This window comes from Pundamilia nyererei, unplaced genomic scaffold (assembly GCF_000239375.1).
Source record: "Pundamilia nyererei isolate P.nyererei 1_Seehausen unplaced genomic scaffold, PunNye1.0 scaffold00128, whole genome shotgun sequence".
In the NCBI taxonomy this organism is placed as follows: domain Eukaryota; kingdom Metazoa; phylum Chordata; class Actinopteri; order Cichliformes; family Cichlidae; genus Pundamilia; species Pundamilia nyererei.
In genome coordinates, this window is record NW_005187529.1 from 652,872 (window position 1) to 674,049 (window position 21,178).

At 39.9% G+C, this 21,178-nt stretch overlaps 2 protein-coding genes across 4 annotated transcripts; one reads left to right on the forward strand and one right to left on the reverse strand.

The window, feature by feature from the left end:
* The first annotated feature begins 895 nt into the window (after positions 1 to 895).
* On the forward strand, positions 896 to 11,622 carry azi2 (5-azacytidine induced 2). Of its 2 annotated transcripts, none has more exons than XM_005743149.1 (8): positions 896 to 1,052; positions 2,523 to 2,777; positions 3,512 to 3,628; positions 3,878 to 3,983; positions 5,291 to 5,424; positions 5,759 to 5,823; positions 6,957 to 7,081; positions 9,586 to 11,622. In XM_005743149.1, exons 2-8 carry the CDS (start codon positions 2,544 to 2,546, stop codon positions 10,026 to 10,028), a joined length of 1,224 nt encoding a protein of 407 aa, XP_005743206.1. In that variant the 5' UTR covers positions 896 to 1,052; positions 2,523 to 2,543; the 3' UTR covers positions 10,029 to 11,622. The 2 variants fall into 2 exon arrangements, with proteins under 2 accessions (XP_005743206.1, XP_005743207.1); XM_005743150.1 differs by having other exon boundaries at positions 3,878 to 3,977.
* Positions 11,623 to 12,430: 808 nt separating this feature from the next.
* cmc1 (C-x(9)-C motif containing 1) lies at positions 12,431 to 19,911 on the reverse strand. Of its 2 annotated transcripts, XR_311994.2 has the most exons (5): positions 19,731 to 19,911; positions 19,216 to 19,308; positions 13,332 to 13,422; positions 12,886 to 13,138; positions 12,431 to 12,705 (listed from the first exon to the last, which is right to left on the reverse strand). XR_311994.2 is itself a non-coding variant. In XM_005743152.2 (4 exons), the coding sequence occupies exons 1-4, from the start codon at positions 19,747 to 19,749 to the stop codon at positions 13,018 to 13,020; spliced, it is 324 nt and encodes a 107-aa protein (XP_005743209.1). In that variant the 5' UTR covers positions 19,750 to 19,911; the 3' UTR covers positions 12,431 to 13,017. The 2 variants fall into 2 exon arrangements, 1 of the variants encoding a protein (XP_005743209.1); XM_005743152.2 differs by having other exon boundaries at positions 12,431 to 13,138.
* Positions 19,912 to 21,178: the final 1,267 nt, after the last annotated feature.

The window sequence follows — 21,178 nt, forward strand, 5'->3', positions numbered from 1 at the left end:
TTTAAAGAGTGATTTTAGAAGAAGAAGAAGAAGAAGAAGAAGAAGAAGAAGAAGAAGAAGAAGAAGAAGAAGAAGAAGAGCCACTGGGGGGAAAAAGTGGGCAGGTCTTTTTTTTCTTCTTTTCCAGAATTCTGTGGGGGGGAAAAGTCAGAATTCTAAGTAAGGTTAAAATTCTGAGATTAAAGTCAAAGTTCCATCAGAATTCTGAGAAAAACAAATTCTGGGGAAAAAGTCAGCATTCTGAGAAAGATTATGACTTTAATTTCAGCAAATTTTTGAGATTAAAGTGTGTGTGTACATGCACAGACCACATGTGCATACTGTTGTACACATAAACTCACAGATGTATATGACAACTCAAGTTTGTGGCATTAAATTTGTATTCAACTTTTAAACACGTAATACATTTGTACTTGAGCATCAGCACATGAACTGATGGACAGACATTCTTCTTCGGGATTTTCTGGTAGAGAACAGAATTCATGCTTCCATTAATTACAGCAAGATGCCCAGGTCCTGAAGCGGCAAAGCACCTCTAGACCAAGCCCTAAATCTCAGTTTTTCAGATACTTGCAGCAAATACTTCATCATTTGCTGCTGGAGATTTTAGGAGGGGAGAGGAAGTGCCTTCTGCCCTCGACTGTGACATGTGATATGTTTAGAGTTGCAGCATTTGGGGGGGAGTCATATGAGAAACATACAAGGTTGGAAATATAGAACATGGAGCAAATATTTATATTTTTATGGCAGAATTCATGAAGCGTGTGGTATGCATATACCGAGGAAAGGATAATGGGAGCTATGGTGATCGTAACAGTGTGTGAGAAAGTGCACACGCTCTTTAAGACTGTGCTTTTACTTTGAAAGGACTTGAGCAGCGGAGTGACTCCCGGAAGTTTTTGTTTTTCTCACCTGTCAGTTCGGTCGAGACACGGCACCAGTGCCGAGCCTTGTCTCTTTGTTTTCTCCTTGAACCAGCTCTTGTTTTTTCCAAATTAAATGACAGTCCTATGTGGTCAGTCGATACCTAACTGAGGACAGCGTTTAACACGGTAACTGAAAGTCGAGAATAAAAAATAATCGTCTCCTTTTTCTGCACCTAGCCAGAAGACGTTAGCCAAGCATAGCTAGCCGTTATTATCATAATAGATCAATCATTTTGATGCGCGTAGCTGTCGATATGTATTTATGTTTCTCTAAAGACCGTTGCTTAATTGTTGTGTTATTCTTATTGTTGGCTGTTTCACAACCGGACGTCAGGGTTGTTTGGTGTTTTGTCAGCACTGTTCGCGGAAGCTAACGGCGTAACGTTAGCTTTGTATACACGCGAAATTCATTGATTGTTTTCAGAACGATTATAGATGTTTGCTGCTGTCGCTTTGTGTGGAAGATTGTGTTTTTTCAGCTGAGATAAGCCTTTTAGCTGTTAGCTTTCCTGTTTTAAGTGGAGAAGTCTTAACGGAATTACGTCGCTCTTCTTGCCTTGTTTTGGATTCACGTCCACTTTCGTTTTTAAGTACTTGTTGTGGGTCGCTTTCGCTTTCACGCCGACTGTCGTCAAAGTCAGCAGTTTTCCTTTTTCTCTCTATTTCTCCGTTTCTATTCATCTCCGCGGGTCTATCAAACTATTCGGTAACTCTGCTTAAACTTATTTTTCTAAAGGCTTAGGCCTTTAGTGATAAAAACTTGGCTCCTGTGTGTTTGCTGCATCATTGCATGCTGACATCATCAAGAAGCTGCACCGTCTCTGAAACCGAGCTACTCCGAGCAGAAATTATCCAGGAGGGTGTGGGGGAAATGTCAAGTAGCTTTACTGAAACACTCATATCGTTCCTGGAAGTCAGCTCTGCTGGCACTTCCTTTAACAAAGGCATTCAAGTCAGTGTGAGATATTTCTTTGTAAATGTGCAGAGTTAAAGTTTCTTTTTGATAAATTCTTTTTCAGCCTCTCATTCAAAGCCATAGGCCAGGAACTTAGTGTACACAATGTTATGTACATGTTATGGAAATCACACATTGCAAATTGCCTTTTTTGGGGGGTAGATCTTTTGTAGACTATTACAGATCTGACTCCTTTATTGTTCAGTGTTGGTAATTGAAGAGGACCTACCTTCCAAGTACATTCATCCCTGGTGTTAAATCAAAATCATGTAATTCCAGTGTCAAGTGCCCAAGGGTAATAGGAAGCACCAGCACAAAATTGCATGCAATATGTGAACAAACTGATTTTGCATGCTAAAAACCTCTCGTTGTCTTTAGGGCTTTTCTGATGTCAACCTCTGGCGGGGCTTTCTTCTTTTGTGAAACTGTGGTTTAAAAAGACCATTGACTGTTAGGAGAATTCTACTTACAGACATTAAATGCCTTATGAATGAATAGAACAAGTTGACAGTGTAGACTGTTTGTTGGATAATATAGAAAATATTTATTTCTTAATATGATAATAAATCTAATATAGTTTGACTTTGTTTTTCTTCACACAAATATAGGATATTTAAAGAAGTTCTTCATGTATCCCCCAGGTCTTCTATCTGCCTCAGAATATGGCCTGTGTAGGTATGGATTCCCCAGCAGTGGATGATGACATTTGCATCCTTAAACATGAGACAGCCTACACCACTGCTGCTGAGAGTCCTGTGTCGGTGTGTGCCGGTGACGAATCGGTCGCCTCCCACTTTGCCCTGGTCACGGCATACGAGGACATCAAAAAGAGGCTGAGAGAGACAGAGCGAGACAATGCCCTGCTGAAGAAGAGAGTGAAGCAGCTTGAAGACAAGGTATAGATGGAAGAGCAGAGTAGGAAAGAGTAGGAGGATGGGACAACAAAGGGAAGATGGGGATAGAAAAGAGAGAGAGAGAGAGAGAGACAAAATTTAAGAACATAGAGCTTATCATGCTGTCTAAACAACCAGAGAGCAATGTTTACAAAGGGTGACCTATGAACAAAGATGAATGATTTTTCTATTGTGCACGACTTCAGAATGATGGACAAACACAAAATACTAATACCTCACTGCAAAAAAAAAAAAAAAAGGAAAGATAACCTCTTGGAGTGTATGCATGTCAGCATCATTAATATTGTTGGTCTGTTGTCAAAACAGAAAAAACCCAACAATGAGAAATAAATGTGCTCTGTTTAAAAAAGAAAGGAGGTCTGGAGAAGTGTGTCTTTGGCAAACACTGTGCTCATATTCAGCAGAGAAGAAGGCTCTTGAAATTGGAATTAAGAAGAAAGGATCCAGTAAACGGATATAGTGAGAGAGTGAGTTATTTGAACAGCAAAGGTCTTAATACCGATTGCAGACCGAAGCGAAAGTTGGGCACAACATGTGGGCAGAGCACGAGCTTGTTTGTTTAAAATCTGTCAGTTTTAGTTTTATGTGCTGCAGCACTTGGTCCATCAAGATAGGATGTGGTGGGAGGAAAGTGACTTCCTACCGCAACATTTTAAATTGAACATTTTTTTTCTCCTCTACTTTCTTCTCTGTTATTTCTTCTTTCACCACTGTAGCTTTTCAGGCCAGATGCTCATTCATCAGAGGGGCCCCAGTACGTGAACAAGGCCTTCAGTGCTTACCGAGGTATCTATATAGAGAAGGAGGACCTGCAGATGGAGCTTAACAAACTGGTGCGTTTTACTGATTAATCTGAACATCTCATAAACTAACAGTGCAGCCAAGCTTAAAGGCTTAATGTCTTCCAAACCTGACAGTAGCTTATTTTCAAGTATAAGGATAATAAAGAGAGTTTGGTTTTTTTTGCCCACCTGGGACTGCAAAAGTAAGAGTTTGAAACATTGTTTTAAATACACTGACTCTACCTTCATGCTCTTTGGCTCACTGTCTGTTTTGTTTTTTTGTTTTTTTTCCTCTGTCAGAAAAGGGAAACGAGTGAGAGAGAAAGGATTCTGATGGAGCAGCTTCACACCAAAGAGGTGGAGCTGCTTCAGCTGAGGACAGAAATGGACACCAGCCAAGGTACAGGTAGAGTACACAGGCCTGCTGTCTCTGAACTGTTCAGTGGAAATGGTTCTGTCCTCTGATGAAACAGATAGTGGACATTTAGAGCACATGAGATTTGGATGAAATACAAGGAAAAGAATCCTGTTCCTGAATTTTAATCATATTAAATTCAAGGACTGAAATTGTTTGATAATTAGCTATGTCGGACAATCGAAGTAATAATCTACTCTTTAAAATATCTCCATCCATCCATTTTCATGAGTTAAACCATGGTAGCAGTAGAGTATTTGAGCTAGTTCAGACGTCCCTCTCTCCCACATGTTTTCAGACCATAGAAGCTATATAATCTCTTCTATGAGCTCTTGGTCTACCTTGGGATCACCTACTAGTTGGGTGTGCCCATTATACCTCGAAGCGACAACCTGATGAGAAGTTTGAAAAATCTCAACTGGCACCTGTTTGGAGTAGAGTTGCAGATACTCCAGTCTGTTCTCAATCTGGATGTCCCACCTGCTTAACCAGCCACCCTTCAGAGGAAAGTAACTTCTCTTATTCTGTAACGGAAGCTTGCGGCCATTAGAGCGCGTTAACAGTCATTCATATTCCAGCATCCCCTGCATTACATCTGACACAGCACCAGCCCTTCTGTCAATCCATTTTATGCTCAGTCATGAACATGGCACGGTTCTCAGATTCTTTACTCAAACACCAGTTGTTTTGGTAGCCTCTTATCCTACCCACTTCACACTGAAAACCATTGCAGGCAATGTCGAAGGTCTGACGAAACCAGCAAAATCGTATCATTTTCAAATAATGAGAACTAATTGTAATATCCCAAAGGGTACACTTACATCCTCCTAAAGCTGAGAGGAACCCTTGACATCCAGAATGTGATTAGTAACAGAGTAACAATTACATTTATTTCAACACTTTTATCTAATACAGTACTAGAAGAATAAATAGTGTCATATAGTCAGTAGGGGAAAAAATCCAGCAACCTGATTTATATGATATGATAACATTTTTATGTTGCAATACTCTTAACTACATTTGGCTTTTTTGTGGTTATATTTAACATATATGTTGATTCAAGTACAATTTAAATACAGGACAGGCTCGAGTATTTTGACTCATGTGCCATTCTCCTTTACTTCCATACTACCTGTGATTTTCTATGAAAATGTAAATGTAAAATGTTGCTCTATGATTAAACTGATGTTGAAATATTTGGTTGCTAAAAGTGTAAAAGTCAGTGTCTTTAATTAATTATGCCTTTTGTACCAGTTGTAACACAAATTCCATCTGTTTTTCTGCGTGCTTGTCCACAGTGATGAAGAGCCTGAACAGCTCTCAGGACTCCTGGCAGGTGGAAAGGATCAACACTGAGCTAAAGATCCACAAACTGCAGGAAGAGCTGGAGAGGGTGACACTGGAGAACAATCGGCTACTAGAGAGAAGTGTGGTGAGTGAAACAGGGAAGAAGGAGTTTCAGAGAACAGGATAGAGGGGGCGCTTGAGATGAGAGACGCTCTTGTCGCATAACAAAAGGAGGAGAAATCGGTAGAGGTGTTAGGGCAGAGAGAGACAGGGTGACACTGGGAAACACAGTAGTGAAGACAAAGCCAGGGTGGGTATGCTACATCTTTAACAGTTGGGAGATGAACGCTTAAAAGACAGACGTTGTTGTGGAGTGGAGGATGCCGATTTGTTTGGTTTTTTGGGGGGGGAGGGTTGTCAGAAACAACCAAGAGACTGCACCTCCACTCTCTGTTTTGCATAACTTAACTCTGTTTTAGGGGGAGCCGCATGGCCTTAACGGACCAGACTTGGACCAGACCTGTGATGCAAAGTATAATGCAAGGTATAGTGTTTTATGAATATCATTAAAAAGTGCCCAACCATAATTTCTGTAACCTGTAGTTACGAAGCAACTGTAAATAGATGGGAAGTCTTGCCTAAAGCACAGTCTTAAGCAAAAAAATCAGTTTTAAATGATCCGCCCTGATGAAACTACAGAGAATCAGGTAGGAACACTGTTTACACGAAACTACAGAATATACTGTTTTTATGTCTTTGCTTTGAAAGCTAAAGCTTGTGAATGCAGTGCTCTGTATGGCCACAGTTTCAATTGTACTTGTCCTGTTTGGCCACTAGAGGAGGGTGCAGCGTTATGAATCTGCTCATCATAGACTGCATGCATGTCTGCAGCATGATGTGGAGGTAACCTCAAAAGTATATGAAGAGCTAGACCCTAAACTTGGGTGCTCAACACAAGTTAAATTTAAGTCCAGAATTTTGACATGCATAACGTCTGTATGGAATTTGTTTATTAACATTTATTAAGAAAGAAAATGTTATAATTTGTCTACCTTTTTTAATTATTTTAAGCACCACAAAAACCTAGTTTTTCCACCATAGGCTTTCTGTTCATGTTTTTTGCTGTGTGAGGCGGGTGTTAGGACTCAAAACAAGTGCTGATACATTTTGCATCTTTATAAGAGTGTTTTGTAGGTGTTGCCATCCTTAAATACATCACTGTTTTTATTTATTTTGTCTTCTTGTTTGTAATACAGATAAGGTTATTGGCTGATTAAGCATCAAATCAACCAGTACTGTCTGAAGCAGTTTTGTTGTTGTTTTTCCCTCTTAAGTATTGTCTGACTGTAGTCACTGATATTAATTGTGTCAGCAAAGAAGCACATGATCACCTTGGTATGTCTATAATTTATTTAATAGATTAATCTTATATGTACATTTAATCCACAAATTTTTGACTAAAATTGACATAATGGGTGGCATTTTGGCATTGTGAAATTTCAGTGAACAGGTGAATTTGACTTCAGAATAAGATTGTTCTAAAATATTTCCTTTTCCTGAGCGTACTCTATAGCTGCTCATGATATTTACCACAAGATCCTGTCTGACAGTTGGGTGTTTCTAACACCAGCTTTGAGGAAACTTGCATTTAAGTGAAATGCTTTGTTTATTGTGTAGGGAGAAGAGCATGCAGCAGACATACAAAGCTCTGTGTTCTGAGGTCGGCCGTCTCCATTCAGAGCTGAAGCACCAAACAGGCCTGATTAGGAAACTCAGGCCACTGATCAGTGAGACGCGACAAGGTGAGGCACATCTGCAGAAATGTGAGTGAGCTCAGGATTGCGCCACAGTTGGTGTCTGAATACAAATCATCCCATGCTTAATGTTTGTTTTAGTGCGTGTGATAATCAACTGTGCTCCACTGTGTCCTTTTCACACCACCTCAGCTCCTGTACAGTGAGGAGTCTCCTTTGTAGCATTAATGCATTGTTGTGTAGGTCGCCACCTAAATGAACCTCCTAAAAGCAACCATACAAAATGTATTCAGTCTCTTCATGTCTTTAGCCTAAAAATAATTGACATTTATATCATTCCCTTTAGGAACCAGGTAATATTTTTGTTTGTTTTATTTGACATTTTCTTGAATGTTTATCCTGTTCTTATCATATTTCATTTTTTCCCAATATTAATATATTTTATTTAATCTTTTACATTTGATCTGCTTTACATCTGATTTAAGTGTGATCAGTGTGCTTTTCTTTCTTTTCCCCATGCCATTATATTAGCAAAGTAGAGTCCACCTCCCATAGAGGGCTCTTAAAAAGAAAAACTCAAACCCTACATTGTTGTTGTTGTACGTCACATCTGCACACACATGCAGTTCTTACCCAAGCCCCTGAAAAAAGCTTGCAACTTATTAAAGAAGTGAGGACAAATGATGAAAGATTAAGAAAACAAATCGCAACAATTGTATGTAGATGTAACTACAGAGTAAATTAATAGAGAGACAAACACATTTAGCTGATCTAACACTGTTAATGAGTACTTGAAGTAATTACAACAGGGAAACTAATGAACTGCTTCTGTTCAGTAACGGGAGTGTTTTTTCCCCCTCCCAAGAAGTTTTCTCCTCCTGCTTCTTTTTGCAGTTTGTATAAGAGTGTGATAAGACTGTGGATATTATCAAAGTCCTCCAACACTTTGATAAAGGACATCATGAAATGGTCTATCCTTCCATTCCCCTCCCTCTGTGATGATGTATGCTACCCTAGGAGGGATTACCTCTGTTGTCGATTCCCTCGGAGTGTCAGAAGAGGAGACCAGGAGGTGAAAATTAGAACGAAATATGGCAAGAAAATAAATCTTGCCCTATTTATTCCACTGAATAAGAGGGTAATCCTGTAACTTAGATGAAGCAGATGGAGTGAAATGAGGAAAGCAGGAGCGGCAAAAGAAATGGAGCGGGGCAGAGGGAGGAGGGGGGTGTGCTATGTATTTATTCAGTCATACTGTGTATCTGTATTCTTCTAATGTTCCTCCTTTGGAATCACTTTTATTCAAATCCTAGACTCAGGAGACCATCTCATGGAAGCATAGCAGGGAGGGATGGATGGATAGATGTGTGGATGGAGAGAGGTATGGAAAAAAAAAAAGCAGGAGCAGATACTCTCATTTAAACTTTATTATTCGCTCAAGATGATGATTTGAAAGCAAAGCAATGATGTGTCTGTGTGAGATTAGGACATGTGATTTGTGTAAGGATATGCTTTGTATGAAATGAAAGAAAATGTGTTTGTGCGTTCAGGTCTGATTAGGTTTTGTTCTTGAGGACAAAATCTAATTATTGCTTTTGTTATTTACTGATTCCCAAGCGGTGACTTTTACATGGTGCAAAGGTTTCATTGTGGAACTCGCCGCCCGCTGCACAGGGTGCGATTTTTACTCCGGTTCTGTTTTTACACTGAGGTCTATTATACAGTTAGAGATCAGAGCTTAGATTTTTTTTTTTTTAACCGCTTTAGAAACCAAAGTTTAATCCACTTGTTAAAAAAAAGAAAAGAAATACAGAGTTGTTATCTCAGTGCTAAATTAAAAAAAAAAGAAAAAAAGACGTGTTTAGCTGGGTGAGGAAAGAGCATTTCATTTGTGCTGCCGACATCATTTAGTTAAAATGACAGAAAACACGCTATTTTTATTTGCTAGAGAAATTCATTAAAACAAACACCTTTACTGTCTAGTAAAACACTGCTAATAAGTGCAATAAAATTATTATTCTTTTTAAAGTTTCCAGATTTACTAAAAAAACCCATCTTGGAGTCGTGCAGGGTTTTGCAAAGTTATAGCATTCAGCCAAAAATCACCACTTAAGATCTGTCAGATTGATCAATCTTTATTTAATATTTCCAATCTCATGAAAGGCTCACCATTCTAAATATTAAGAACCATTGGTCTAAGTGACATATCGCTTGTAAACATGTCTAACGTGAAGGCAGGCAGCATTTGTTTATTCGTTATGTAAGGCTTTCAGTACTTGGCAGTGATGACTGAAAGCTAGTAGTGTCACTAAATCAACAGTGAAATTTGTCACTGAAGTATCACCAAAATGATAGAAAAGGTAATTGAACAATTGCCTCTAATATTTGTGCTTGTTTTACGGACATTGCCACAGTCCATGCAGTGATTGTCTGTGCAGGTCTCACTAGAAAAATGCAGTTTTGTGCAACCACATCTAACGTTTGATTGTCTTTTACCCTCGTTTTTCCTCATCCTTTTTTTTTCTTGCACTCACCCTCCTCTCTTCCTGCAGCTGCCTCAACAGTTCCCGTCCAGTGTCTGGACGACGTGGAAAAGAACAACCACCCCCCAGTTCCTCGGCCATCAGTGCCTCGTCCCCCCAGTGCCCCCCCACTGCCCTCATGCTCTGGCCGCCCCTGCCCCCCCACCGGCTGTCCGTCAGGCACCCTGCTGCCAGATAGTCTGAGGGAGGACTGCTGGTACAACGGCCCATGGCCCCCCCAGAGTTGTTCGGGAGAGGGTCTGGTTGGGAGCGACGCCTGCTCCGTTGTACTTCCCCCGCCTCCCCTGAACCAGGCCTCTCTGGATGACAGTTCACGATCCTTCCCCAGTCCCCCAAAACCCAGTGACGCCATGTTCTGGGAGGGACACTCCGCTGCGTCCAACTCCTCGTCCTCAATGGGTAACTGCAGCCCCAGGAGCCCTCCCCATACAGATTGGGCCAAGCCTTATTAAGTTACAGTGGGAGAACAGATGATTAATAATTTATTGGAAGATAAATAAATGTTAGAAATTTGATGGAACATAAACAAATGGAACAATGAATAAACTCTCCAACCCTGCCACATAGCTACCACCTTACCTGCCTTAATGTGATAAGACCACTTTTGTGGGGCGGATGAGACTGGACCTCCTGGTTGTGGGAACTAAACGAGGCCAGATGAGGCCTTTTTCTTTTTTTTCTGAGGTAAAGACTTTAAACTCATTAATCTGCCATCTCTGCTCACCGCATCGGTGAACATTTCTGACTTTGCAGAGAAAAAGTTGATGAGAAATCCTCAACAGAATAGTTTGTCCATGTTTGTGTCCTTGTATGCGCATGCATAACTGTGTGCAAGTATGCATACAAGCAGTTTAATTTGTGTGTGAGCACATGCACGTGCGTGCATGTGTGTGTGTATATTCACATCCAACAGTGTGCCTGTATCTGTATCTCATCATAGGGCCTCTTCCACCATAAACTGTGGCTGTTGATCACTGGAGCCACAGCATAGTGCTAGAATTTGTATAACTGTACTTCCTCCAATGCAAGTCTTTTTACATTTGATCACTGTAAATTACAGAGGGTATGTAGTTCCATGTTTGTCTAATGGTCATGTGAAGGAGATGTGTTGGTAGGAGGAGTTGATGTGTTTGTTTTTGTACGGTGAAGACAGACATACATACACTGACTGTAGGATAATTACAGGTTTTGGCTCCAAATTTGAAATGCTAATTAAGTTTTCTTTTTACTGAGGTGGATTAATATCAAAGTAGAGAGAGAGAAGGCAGAGAAGGTTCAATGATTTCTCATAACCTTCACAACTCAAGTCTGTCTGGTATCTGACAACACCATCTATTGTGTTGCTTTCTTTTTTCACCTCTGAAGTGACATGTAGATGTAAGGCTGTGAATTGCTGGTTTCTTAGCACGCCATTTATTTTGAAGGACTCGCAGAATGCACCGCATACACTTGGCACATCATTTTGAACATTAGAAAATGTGAACTATGCACTGTGCTGATTGTTAATCCTGCTGTTTAGGACTGAGGGTAGTCTCTCTCTGGTCTCCCAGTAGTGAAAAAGTATAAACTAAGGGCACTGAAGAATCTTAGACCAAATAAACAGAAGAAACTGAAAGAAATGTGCATATCTGTATAAATGTATATGGTGGGCTTCAGTACTCTGCCAAACATGGTTATACACTCCAAAACTTAGCTTTTGCTTTTTCTCCCCCAAGATGCCTGATATGTCTAAGAGCTACCTGTGCTGGGGGCAACACAATAATGTAATAACCTGATTAAATATGAGATATGACTTAACAAATAGGTGCACAAAGCACAAAGGCCCATGGGTAAGTTTCTTTGTTTTAGTTTTTTCTTATCTGTATCATGATTGTGGTCTTTTGTTCTTAATTTCTAAGAAATGTTATTTTACAGCAGTAGTTTCATACTTCTGTAAACAATTTGCAAACCAAAATGCAATGTACAGTAGATATGGATTATATTTTAGATTTACTGCACTTCCGGCTGTTTGTAAATATGATCGAATAAATGAATGAAAGGAATCAACACCGTGAGGTTGCGCTGTTTTCACTTCAAGCATGATGTTATGTGGTTTGTTAAAACTGAACACTGAACACAAAGCCACGATGATTAAATCATTTTTTTAACGCTAAATATCTGCAAAGGGGACAGCAAGCCCTTCTCTTTACCACAAAGCCTAAATGATGAATTGACACATCCATGTTAAAAAAAAAAAAAAAAAAATTGTTTTTCCTAAATTATCCTTACATTTTAAATCCTGTTTCACAATTTCAAACAAAATTTTAGTTTCTAGAAACAAAATTGTAGAGGGGGAAAATTGTTTAAAAAATAATAATAGAAAATTTTACACTATCAACCTTAATCCCAGGCTATTGTCATGTTAAACATGCTAATGTTTGTAATGATCTAATTTTATAATTTGTAATTTTGTAGCTTATTATTTAAAGCAGTAGTAATATAGGACCTCTATAGCAACTCTTTCCATCTGTGCCATTAGTACATAAGCAGTTCTAAATTATATACAATACATACTTATGCTGGTTGCTAATGGTAAATTGGTTCTTATTATAACCATAACAAAAAAAATTATTAATGCAAAAAAAGTATGCATTTAGCTCAATTTAGCCACTGGAGGTAAAAGTCCTGAACATGTAAAAGAACAAACTGAGTCAGCTGTAGCTTTTTTTTCTTTTTACAATTTTTACAGTTCTGTTGATCCTGCTTTCGAATACACTAAATAAACTGAAAGGAAATTTTCACCGTGCGACTCTTTAGTCCCACTGCTGAAAAATGCAAACCATCATAAAAAACACATCTTTTAAGTCTGATGGAGTTAAACAGATATTAAACCTTTATTCAGAAACATTTCATGTTGACTGCCCTTAAAATTTTCTAATATTTGCAACAATCACATGATCACACAGGGTTTTATTATTACCTCCAAGTTATAGTGTACAAATCTCCATCTCTGATTTCCATTACTTTTTTTTCTCTTCTTTTTTTAAATCAATTCCTTTGTAAGTTATTACACAACAACTTCTGCAGGTGAATTTCAAAGCTGTGGGTCCAGCCAAAGGCAACTGAGCAGATTCGTCACTCGTGCCGTCACTGCAGGAGCAATAGACACATGTTCAAGTGGTTCAACAGGTGCAAAGCATCCCTCAGTTTACAGCTGCGCACCATGTGCTGCCCTGCATTGAAACTCTTCCAGGTGGCTGCTATATCACAGTACAATCACATATTTGTGACATTCTGATCACTCTTTATGATCCAAATAATTTCACTCACCTTTCACGCATAAGCATGTAGCTTTACAAGAAATACAACCACTTGTCCATAGCACTGCCACGTAATCCTGCAGTTCTGGGCAGAGTGTAAGTCTGTGTACACTTTAAAAATAAAGCTTGTTGTGTTATTATTTTACATGCTAGTCGGAAGTTTTTGTTTCATGTTCTTGGCTGGAATCCCTGTCCTCTCAAATTCCAGCTTCTCTCGAATGTACTCCTGCTTGCACTCTTCGAAAAACGCGGGGTCCTGGTAGCTGGTGGAACACAAAAGGTAGACCTTCATCACTCTGATAGGTTTTGAGATTACTAAGACTTTACAGGCGGCAATTCAGAGAGTCAACAGGAGTGGGAGAGAGTAGGCAAGCGTGTGTAAAAGCTACTGGCGTGATTCTGTTATAACACATGGGGAGCCACCTTTCTATATGAGTGTTGTCGCACAATACTCACTGTCGTGTCAGACATTCCTTCAGGGCTGCGTTCTCCCCTCGACACTTAAACACCATGAAGAAACCAGACTCTTTACAGCAGTGGCTGAAGGCTGGAGGGAGGGAGAGAGGAGTGTAGAAGTCAGAAAGGACAAATCAACAAAAAAAAGAAAAAGGGAAACTGGCTCAATGCGTACAGTAACCTCAAAGCAAAAATCACAATTAAGAGCCTACCTTTTTACCGCAAACAAGAAAACGAATAGCTACGAGCAAACCGAGACGGGTCCCATCTCCACGAGAAGGAACCCAGTCAGAAGTCACCCTGCCAAGCCTCTTATCAAACCGAAACCCATGTTTCCTTGTTCATATGAGGACTGAACTTAACCGTACTATCCACAGAGTGGTTATATCTGTGGTCGCACTGCTCCCACATTAGCCCTGTAACAGTCATCCCACCATCCTCAAATATACACACGTCTATGCCCCCAAGAATTAAATATAGGTAATGCTACACTGAACACGGTGCCCAGTGAGGCCTGGAGATAGACGAGGTTATTTACAATAACTGAACAAGTGGAGCTTTTCCAGAAATCAGACTAGATATTATCAGAAATGTTAAACTTAAGAATTGCTGCTAATGGTTGCAGTTTTACTAGATATGTTCAACCTTTGCTGCCTTCCTTCTTCTCTGGCCAACATCAATTGCTGGTGCCTGTGGCCGGAAAATAAAACTGGAGCCCAAAACGAGAAGCCCTTCTTCTATAAAGATGCAACAGTGACTTCATGCCCCTGTTAGTGGTATTTTCCACATTAAAGGCACTGAACAAGGTGTCGACGAGTGAGTCTTCACCTTGTTAGCAAGCTCTTTCTCGAGGCTTTAATTAAAACCGCTGCCCCTGTGTCCCCTTCAAACAGCTGACATCGTAATTACCTTCATCTGCGGCATCAGTATGGTTATCACACACTCTTTCACGAGGATGCAGACTAACTGCAAAACCAATTTAGAGAAGCAGAACTGTGCGACTAATCTAATCAAAGAGCGCCTCATCCCTGTCCCACGGCACTAATAGAGGCTGCGTTTCTGATCGCACATGAATAGTTAGGATAAGGAGACGAATCTACGAGACTGGTTTCATGCGAAAAGAGGCCCTTCTGAAGAAAAGTGTGATGCCACCTTCGCTTTGAGGTCGTTCGGTTTGCCATTTTTACCGACGCAGAAGTGGCAGTTAGTGGAAAGCAGAAGCATGAGGCTTGAACATTTCGGGAGATTTGGTACTTTAGAGGAAGATGTGGTGTAAAAAGACCTTATACATAATTAGTTATGGTAAAAAATAAATGTTAGGATCTTGAGCAGGATTTATTCATTTCTAACCGACAAACTGAAAAATCCATTCATTCATTCATTCTTGTTTCCCCACCTTTTGTCCACATTTTTGATTTTGTGATCCGGACCTTAAATTTAAGGAATTCAATTAGCAGCCAATCGCTTTTCTGCAAAAACACAACAGTAATCAAAATGAACGTGTGGGGGTTGTTCAAAAACTTAAGACTCTGAAAGGCATGTGAGTCCTGACATGAATCATCAGCGTAGTAGGAAAACTCATCAGGTGAAACTACAAAAGGAGTTCTGTACAGGTCAGTGCTACATATCTGCGTGAACAACAAAGCCTACAATACACAACTGTGGGGTGTGCAGAGGCATATATGCAGATACCAATAACACAGGAAAACATACTTGTAGATTGTGTTGGTTCTTTTTTTTTTTGGCACTGTCTTTGTAAAACACAATCACAGACGCACACACACACACAGGAGCCCAGTAGTGCAGACACAAACAGACAGAATAGATGATTGAGGGCGGAGGATGAAGGTGTGAAAATGAGTGGGACGAGAAACTTGTAATGTGAGGGGGGTTTCCACTACCCACAGCCCAGCCATGTATGTCCCATCACCTCTGTCTGCCTCCTCGTGTGAGCAGTACACCCTAGCTCATAGAAGCTGTCATCAGATTTCTAAAAACCACATAAAACCGTGACTGTCGGGCTGATGTGTTGCTGCAGTAAACGGGGCACACTGGAGCAGAGGTGCAGCCAAGTGCGTGCGTGCGTCTGTGTAGATAAAGAGGCAACTGCTGTAATGCCAATTAGCCTGCTACTCAATACCGGAAAGAAGAAGAAGTAGAAGGGTCTGATTCAAGAAGGTCAAGAGTAAAGTAAATTCCTGAGGAAGGAAAGATGCAATGTTGCAATATGACACAAAAATGGGGGCAGCAACATGCAGCGTCACATGCAGTCCCCATTTAGAAGAACAACGTTTTAATAACGCTTTAAGTTTATGCTTCCATTCCTGAAGCCTCTCTTAGACTCTTCTATCAGTCTGATGGCATCGAATTATTTTGCTGTCATGTTTCAATGAGCTCCCCAAGGCCTGAAATATAAAGCAACATACCCCTCTCATCTGGCTTTACTTAACATAAGCAACAAGGCTAAGTGGTCACGCAAAGGTGATTATTCTCCAAAAGTTGATTCTGTTCATTGGGACGGAGCGTTTTCAGTGCGAGAAACGTTTCGTCACTCATCCAAGTGACTTCTTCAGTCTCAGCTGACTGCAGGTTTCCCCAATCTTATAAACAGTACATTTGCATAATGACTGAAACCAGCCCACTGAAGGAACAATGCGCTAGGAAGTCAGCGAAACGTTTCTCCCACTGAAGCCAAGGCAAGTTTATTTAAATAGCACAATTCAACAACAAGGTGATTCAAAGTGCTTTACAGAGACATTAAAGAACAAAAACAAATAAAAAGCATGATATAAAATTGATTTAAAAAAACCCAAAAAACCCCCGCTAAGTCCAGATGAACAGAATAAACTTTTGGAGATTTACTTACCTGGATGATTGAGCATCCATCAAGACGAAGGTGATTATTGATATTAAGTCAGGGAGGAAAGCCAGGGTTTAACAACGAGCGCATTCACACTAAAGCTGTGGCGCTGACAGCATCTGACCAATAAAAATGGAGAGCCTGACTAGCAGGTGAATAGCTGACTTGTGGGTGTAGAAGAATTTTGACCCACTCTTCTTTGGAGAAATTTGAATTGAACTTAAGAGCCTTTAAGATTTGTTAGAGAGCACAATTCATGACTCCATCAATCGCAGTAACTCATCCAGGTGCTAAAACAGCAGCAGGCGCAGACCATGTTCGATGGCTGGTACTTTTTATGAAACGATGTGTTCATTTTTACACCAAATATAACAGGGCTCAAAACATTAAAAGTTTAATTATGTTTCGCACAGGGCCAGGTAGGTTTGGATAGATTCCCTAACCATGTTACCACGGTGATGTACCCAAGTAAGGAATGATCGCCTTCATAAAAAAGAAAACCCAATGTTAACCTTGAAGTTACTTGAACCAGCCCAAATCATGCTTCATACAGATCAATTCTGTGTAAACAATGAAACACCAATGCCCCGGCATGTCTCCTGTGCATACTGCTGAGTTGCTAAGCTAACCACTGTATAACATGAACAGCATTAACTACAACATTTTACCTCACCCTCAGTGTCTGCAATGACATCAAGTCATTTCTCTAAAAGATTGATAGATTGACACCCCTACTTTAATGTGAACACAAACTCATTTTACACGAGGGCCACATATAGCTCACTTTGATCTTAAGTGGACCGGACAGGTGAAACTCCTTTTTCTATCAGTGCAAAGAAACTACATATTTAAATGTTTTTCTACATGATAATGAAAAGGCTGCTGTGACATGCTGTCAGCATGAGTCTTTGGACTTAAATTGTAGGAGGAGTTGGGCTTTCTTGTCAGGGGTCATTTTTTTTGGGGGGGGGGCGCCAAAACAGTGGCCAACAGCGCTGTACGCAATGGCAGACTGGTGCCTTATTAGCAAGGAAATAAAGCAGAAAGTAGAGACTTCTGATGGGAAACTAGTCTTGAAGCACACAGAGAGATAGAGCTGTGCAGGAAGTGCGATTTTATCGTGGTGGAAGCAAGACGGCAAAAGTAAGTGAGGATTCATTAAAGTGTTTCTTTAAACATAAAGCAGGATTTTGGTCTGTTTTGCTGCCGGTCAGCTGAATTTTGTTTGGAGAGTGATGAGACCTGCGGGTTCTGGAATCTGGGAGATGTTGGCTTTCAGCACCTGACGGCATGTCCATGTACATGTCGTCGGGTGAACGGGGGGATTCACCCTTTGGTTTTACATCTTTTTTCCGAATCTATTTACCTGCTGTTTAATCGTTTAATATTTTAGCTGTTTGGTGATTGTTGAAATTGTTTTGTAAGCTTTTAGCAGAGATTTTAACATTTCTGTGGATACCACACGGGTCTATATTAAAATAACAGATCTGGTGGCAAATCCCATTAAAGCAGATGCTCTCCTTCTTGCCTCTGTTACTGGGAGCATTGCGGTTTAAGAGGTTAATTGTTTATTGCCTATTACTTTGTGTAGTATGAATGGCCATAAGGGAGGTTTTTATCAGTATGAAAAGCTGTAAAACTTTTGAAAATACAGTTAAAAGTCCAAAATTCCTGCTTGTGCTTGATTGTGGTGAGCAGCAGATCAAACAAGTTAAGAATTATAAATGGCTTCAAGCGCACATTCAGGCCTGTGAAACCCAAGATCATTGAAATGCAGCCAGATGCTGCTCACTTCACGTTTTCACTCATTTCTTCACTTTTTCCTGACATGCTTGCATTTAAATCCAGCTTCCCTGTGTCTCTGTGTACCTGGCCTGAACCACTACACTTGCTGTCTTCAGCGCTTGCCCTCCTTCTTTCTTTCATGTAACGGTATGATCCCAATCTGCCTTTGCGTGTGACTGGCTGCATGGTTTGTCCAACAAAATAAAGTCTCTCTTGACATATAAAATTGTGTTGTGGGCCACATTTTTGACAACCCTGCATTAAAAGACAAATTAAGAACAGCAATGTTACACCCTTCCCTCTTTCCAAGTATTGTAAATTTGCCATTGGTGTGAAGGTATCTCTCTGTGCTAACCATCTAAAAGACTGGTGACCTACACATGGTATAACTGGGCTCTCACGCAGGGACAGCTGGGATAGGCTCCAGCCTTAAAAAAAAAGAAGAAAAAACAGAAAAAGTTTGTTGAAATGATGGATGCACAGGACACTAAGCTAATTAGCCTGTCAATGGCATATACTCAAGTCAGTGGTCAGTTATCATTGCGTTTTGTTTTTTTTACTTTGGTTTTGATAGAACTTGAGATATTTTAGGTACCTATGATCACTGTGCAGCTGAATCACTGTAGTGTCACCATGACCCAGGATATACCCAGGGCCTGAAGATAAAGCAGCTACCAGTACATCCATTGGTTACAATACATTTCTATTTTTAACCTATACCTTTCCAACTGTGGCAAATCAAAAATAATTTAGAAAAAAACAAACAAAGTAGACAAGTTAGACTGAATTACTTCCATTTCCATCTTACTGCCAATTGTGAAATTAGGCAAATGTTGATGTTCGCCCTCGTTTTGTTGACTAGCATCACAGTGTTATAGTTAGCAACTTGAATTTTCAAACTTTTCTAGTCAATCCCAATCAAAGCTCTGGGTACTCTGGTTCTTACTGAAGACCAAAGAAAAGTCTCTTTGAGGCACAGATTTAACCAAGATCTCTGCTTTTTTAAAACTAAAAGCAGTTTGACATAAGGCAGTGCACAAACACACGTTTTAATGATGGCTGCTTTCTATTTGGGTTCAGTTGTATGCTGGTTAACTCTAATGGCTTACTGGAACAATTAGGTGAACTGGCATATGTTTCTTGACTGTGACAGTTCAAAACGGCCTCCTTAAAAAGTGACCCTGCTGTGTAAAGTCGATTCCTGAGCGACACTTTAGTGTGGACAGGAGAAAATCCCACCTTCAACCTTGTCAGCACAGAGCTCCTTGGCTTTCTCCCTCATCTTCTTGGGGATCAGCACATCCTTCTCCACATGCCTCAGATGGGCTTCCTCTGACACGGCAGAGCAAAGCAAATGTGAGTATCACAAGTAAGCATCACAATAAGCATCAAACGCATCAAGCCTACTGAATATGATTTCCCTTAATTATCATAGGTGTACGTGGGAGACATGCGTGCTTGTGCTCAACTGTCGTTAAACGCGGATTACCGCACGCAGCTAAAGGCGAGGCATGTTTAGGACCATTAAATGAGACGCTGGACACAGAAGTTCTCCTTTATGAGTAATTAACTCAGCATTTTCCTTTAGAGTGGCGACAGCCTCTTTAGGTGCATTTAGCTAACGTTACAATAGCGTCTCAGGTCCATTACAGTTCAATACAGCCAATAAAGAACGAGCTAACTCGGACAGCTTTGATTAAAAGTATGCCACGAAATACACGAAAAGCATTTGAGAGCATTACGGACTTTAATACCTGTATTTGTTGCCTCCATTGCGATGATGTTTCTTAAAACATTACCCCCACTGAATCAATGTGACCTAGCTCGCGAACGCTCAAAACACTTCCGCTGACGTAGTATGGTGGCCTGAAAAACTGCAATTCCCAGAGTCACTCTGGGCGGAGAAGCAGGAGGCTACAGGTGACCGAGTGATGCTTACTGGTTTAGCTCCACGCTCATTTCTGTGGAAGACTGAGGAAAAGGGTTTCTTATGTTTTATCATATTAAAGAGACAGTCTCAGTTACAACCTTTATTATTAGAAATATCTCTTATTCACTAATGCGATTCAGGGAATACTAGTAATGCTAATAATATTAATTGTGATTAATTGTGATTGCACCAGCCACAGTAAGTTGCCGGTCTAGATGGGAGGTGGAATCAAAACCCTTAAACAAGAAGAAAACAGAACTATATACATTTAGAGCTTCAAAACACTTATTTTTCTGTTTTATTTTCTTTCTTTTCGTTATAAATGATGAAACGAAAGCTTTTACGTTCTCTGGTTTTTCACAAATTGAAGTTATTGGGAGTGTGAAACTCCATGTAAGTGCTCTTTGTAAACAACGGTGTGCAAGTTATATCATGCAGAAAAAACATTTATTTATGTAATGTGCTGGATTTTAGGAATTAATCATATGATGATATTAAATGTTTACATTTTACAACTAATTACGTAATTAACATTTTGCACTGTAAAAATAAATTTCACTTTCTTTTAGACCCTAATGCGACCACAGATCATAAACATTAAAACTCCATAAGCCTGTCAAAAAGCCATATACAGTTATGGTAAAAATACAGTAAGTTTTTACATTTCTAAACATATTAAATATAATTCGGTCCTCAACAGGTCTTAAATGAGGTAAATGCAACCCCAAATGAACTACAACACGTAGCATATTACACTGTGTCATTATTTATTTAACAAAAATTGAAACAAAATTAAGATGCAATCGCTTCTTTTTTCCTGTGAAACCCTTACTGCCTCCATGGAGGGTAATTAAATGCACTTCACTAACTGATCATAAACAAGTGCAAGCACCTCTTTTAACAGCAGTTTTGGCAGTTTTTTTTCGCCAGGTGTGTTTTCACACAATAGAAAGGAGAAAAGATATTGGTAATGATTTTAGTAACAGTTACTGCTCATACTGTAAATCTGGGAAGGGTTATAAGGCTGTTTCTAATCATCTGTCCTTCACTCTGCAGTGAGAAAGATTACTCACAAGTGGAAAACACTATCTTCTCAGATATAGATGTCCCAGCAAATTCATCCCAAGATCACACAATGCAATGCTGAGAGAAACTGCAAAAAAACCCAAACCCCAAGAGCTATATCTCAGACTCTATAGTCCTCAGTCAGCATGCTAAATGTTAAAGTTCATGACAGCACAATTAAAAAAAGACTGAACAAGTGTGGTTTGT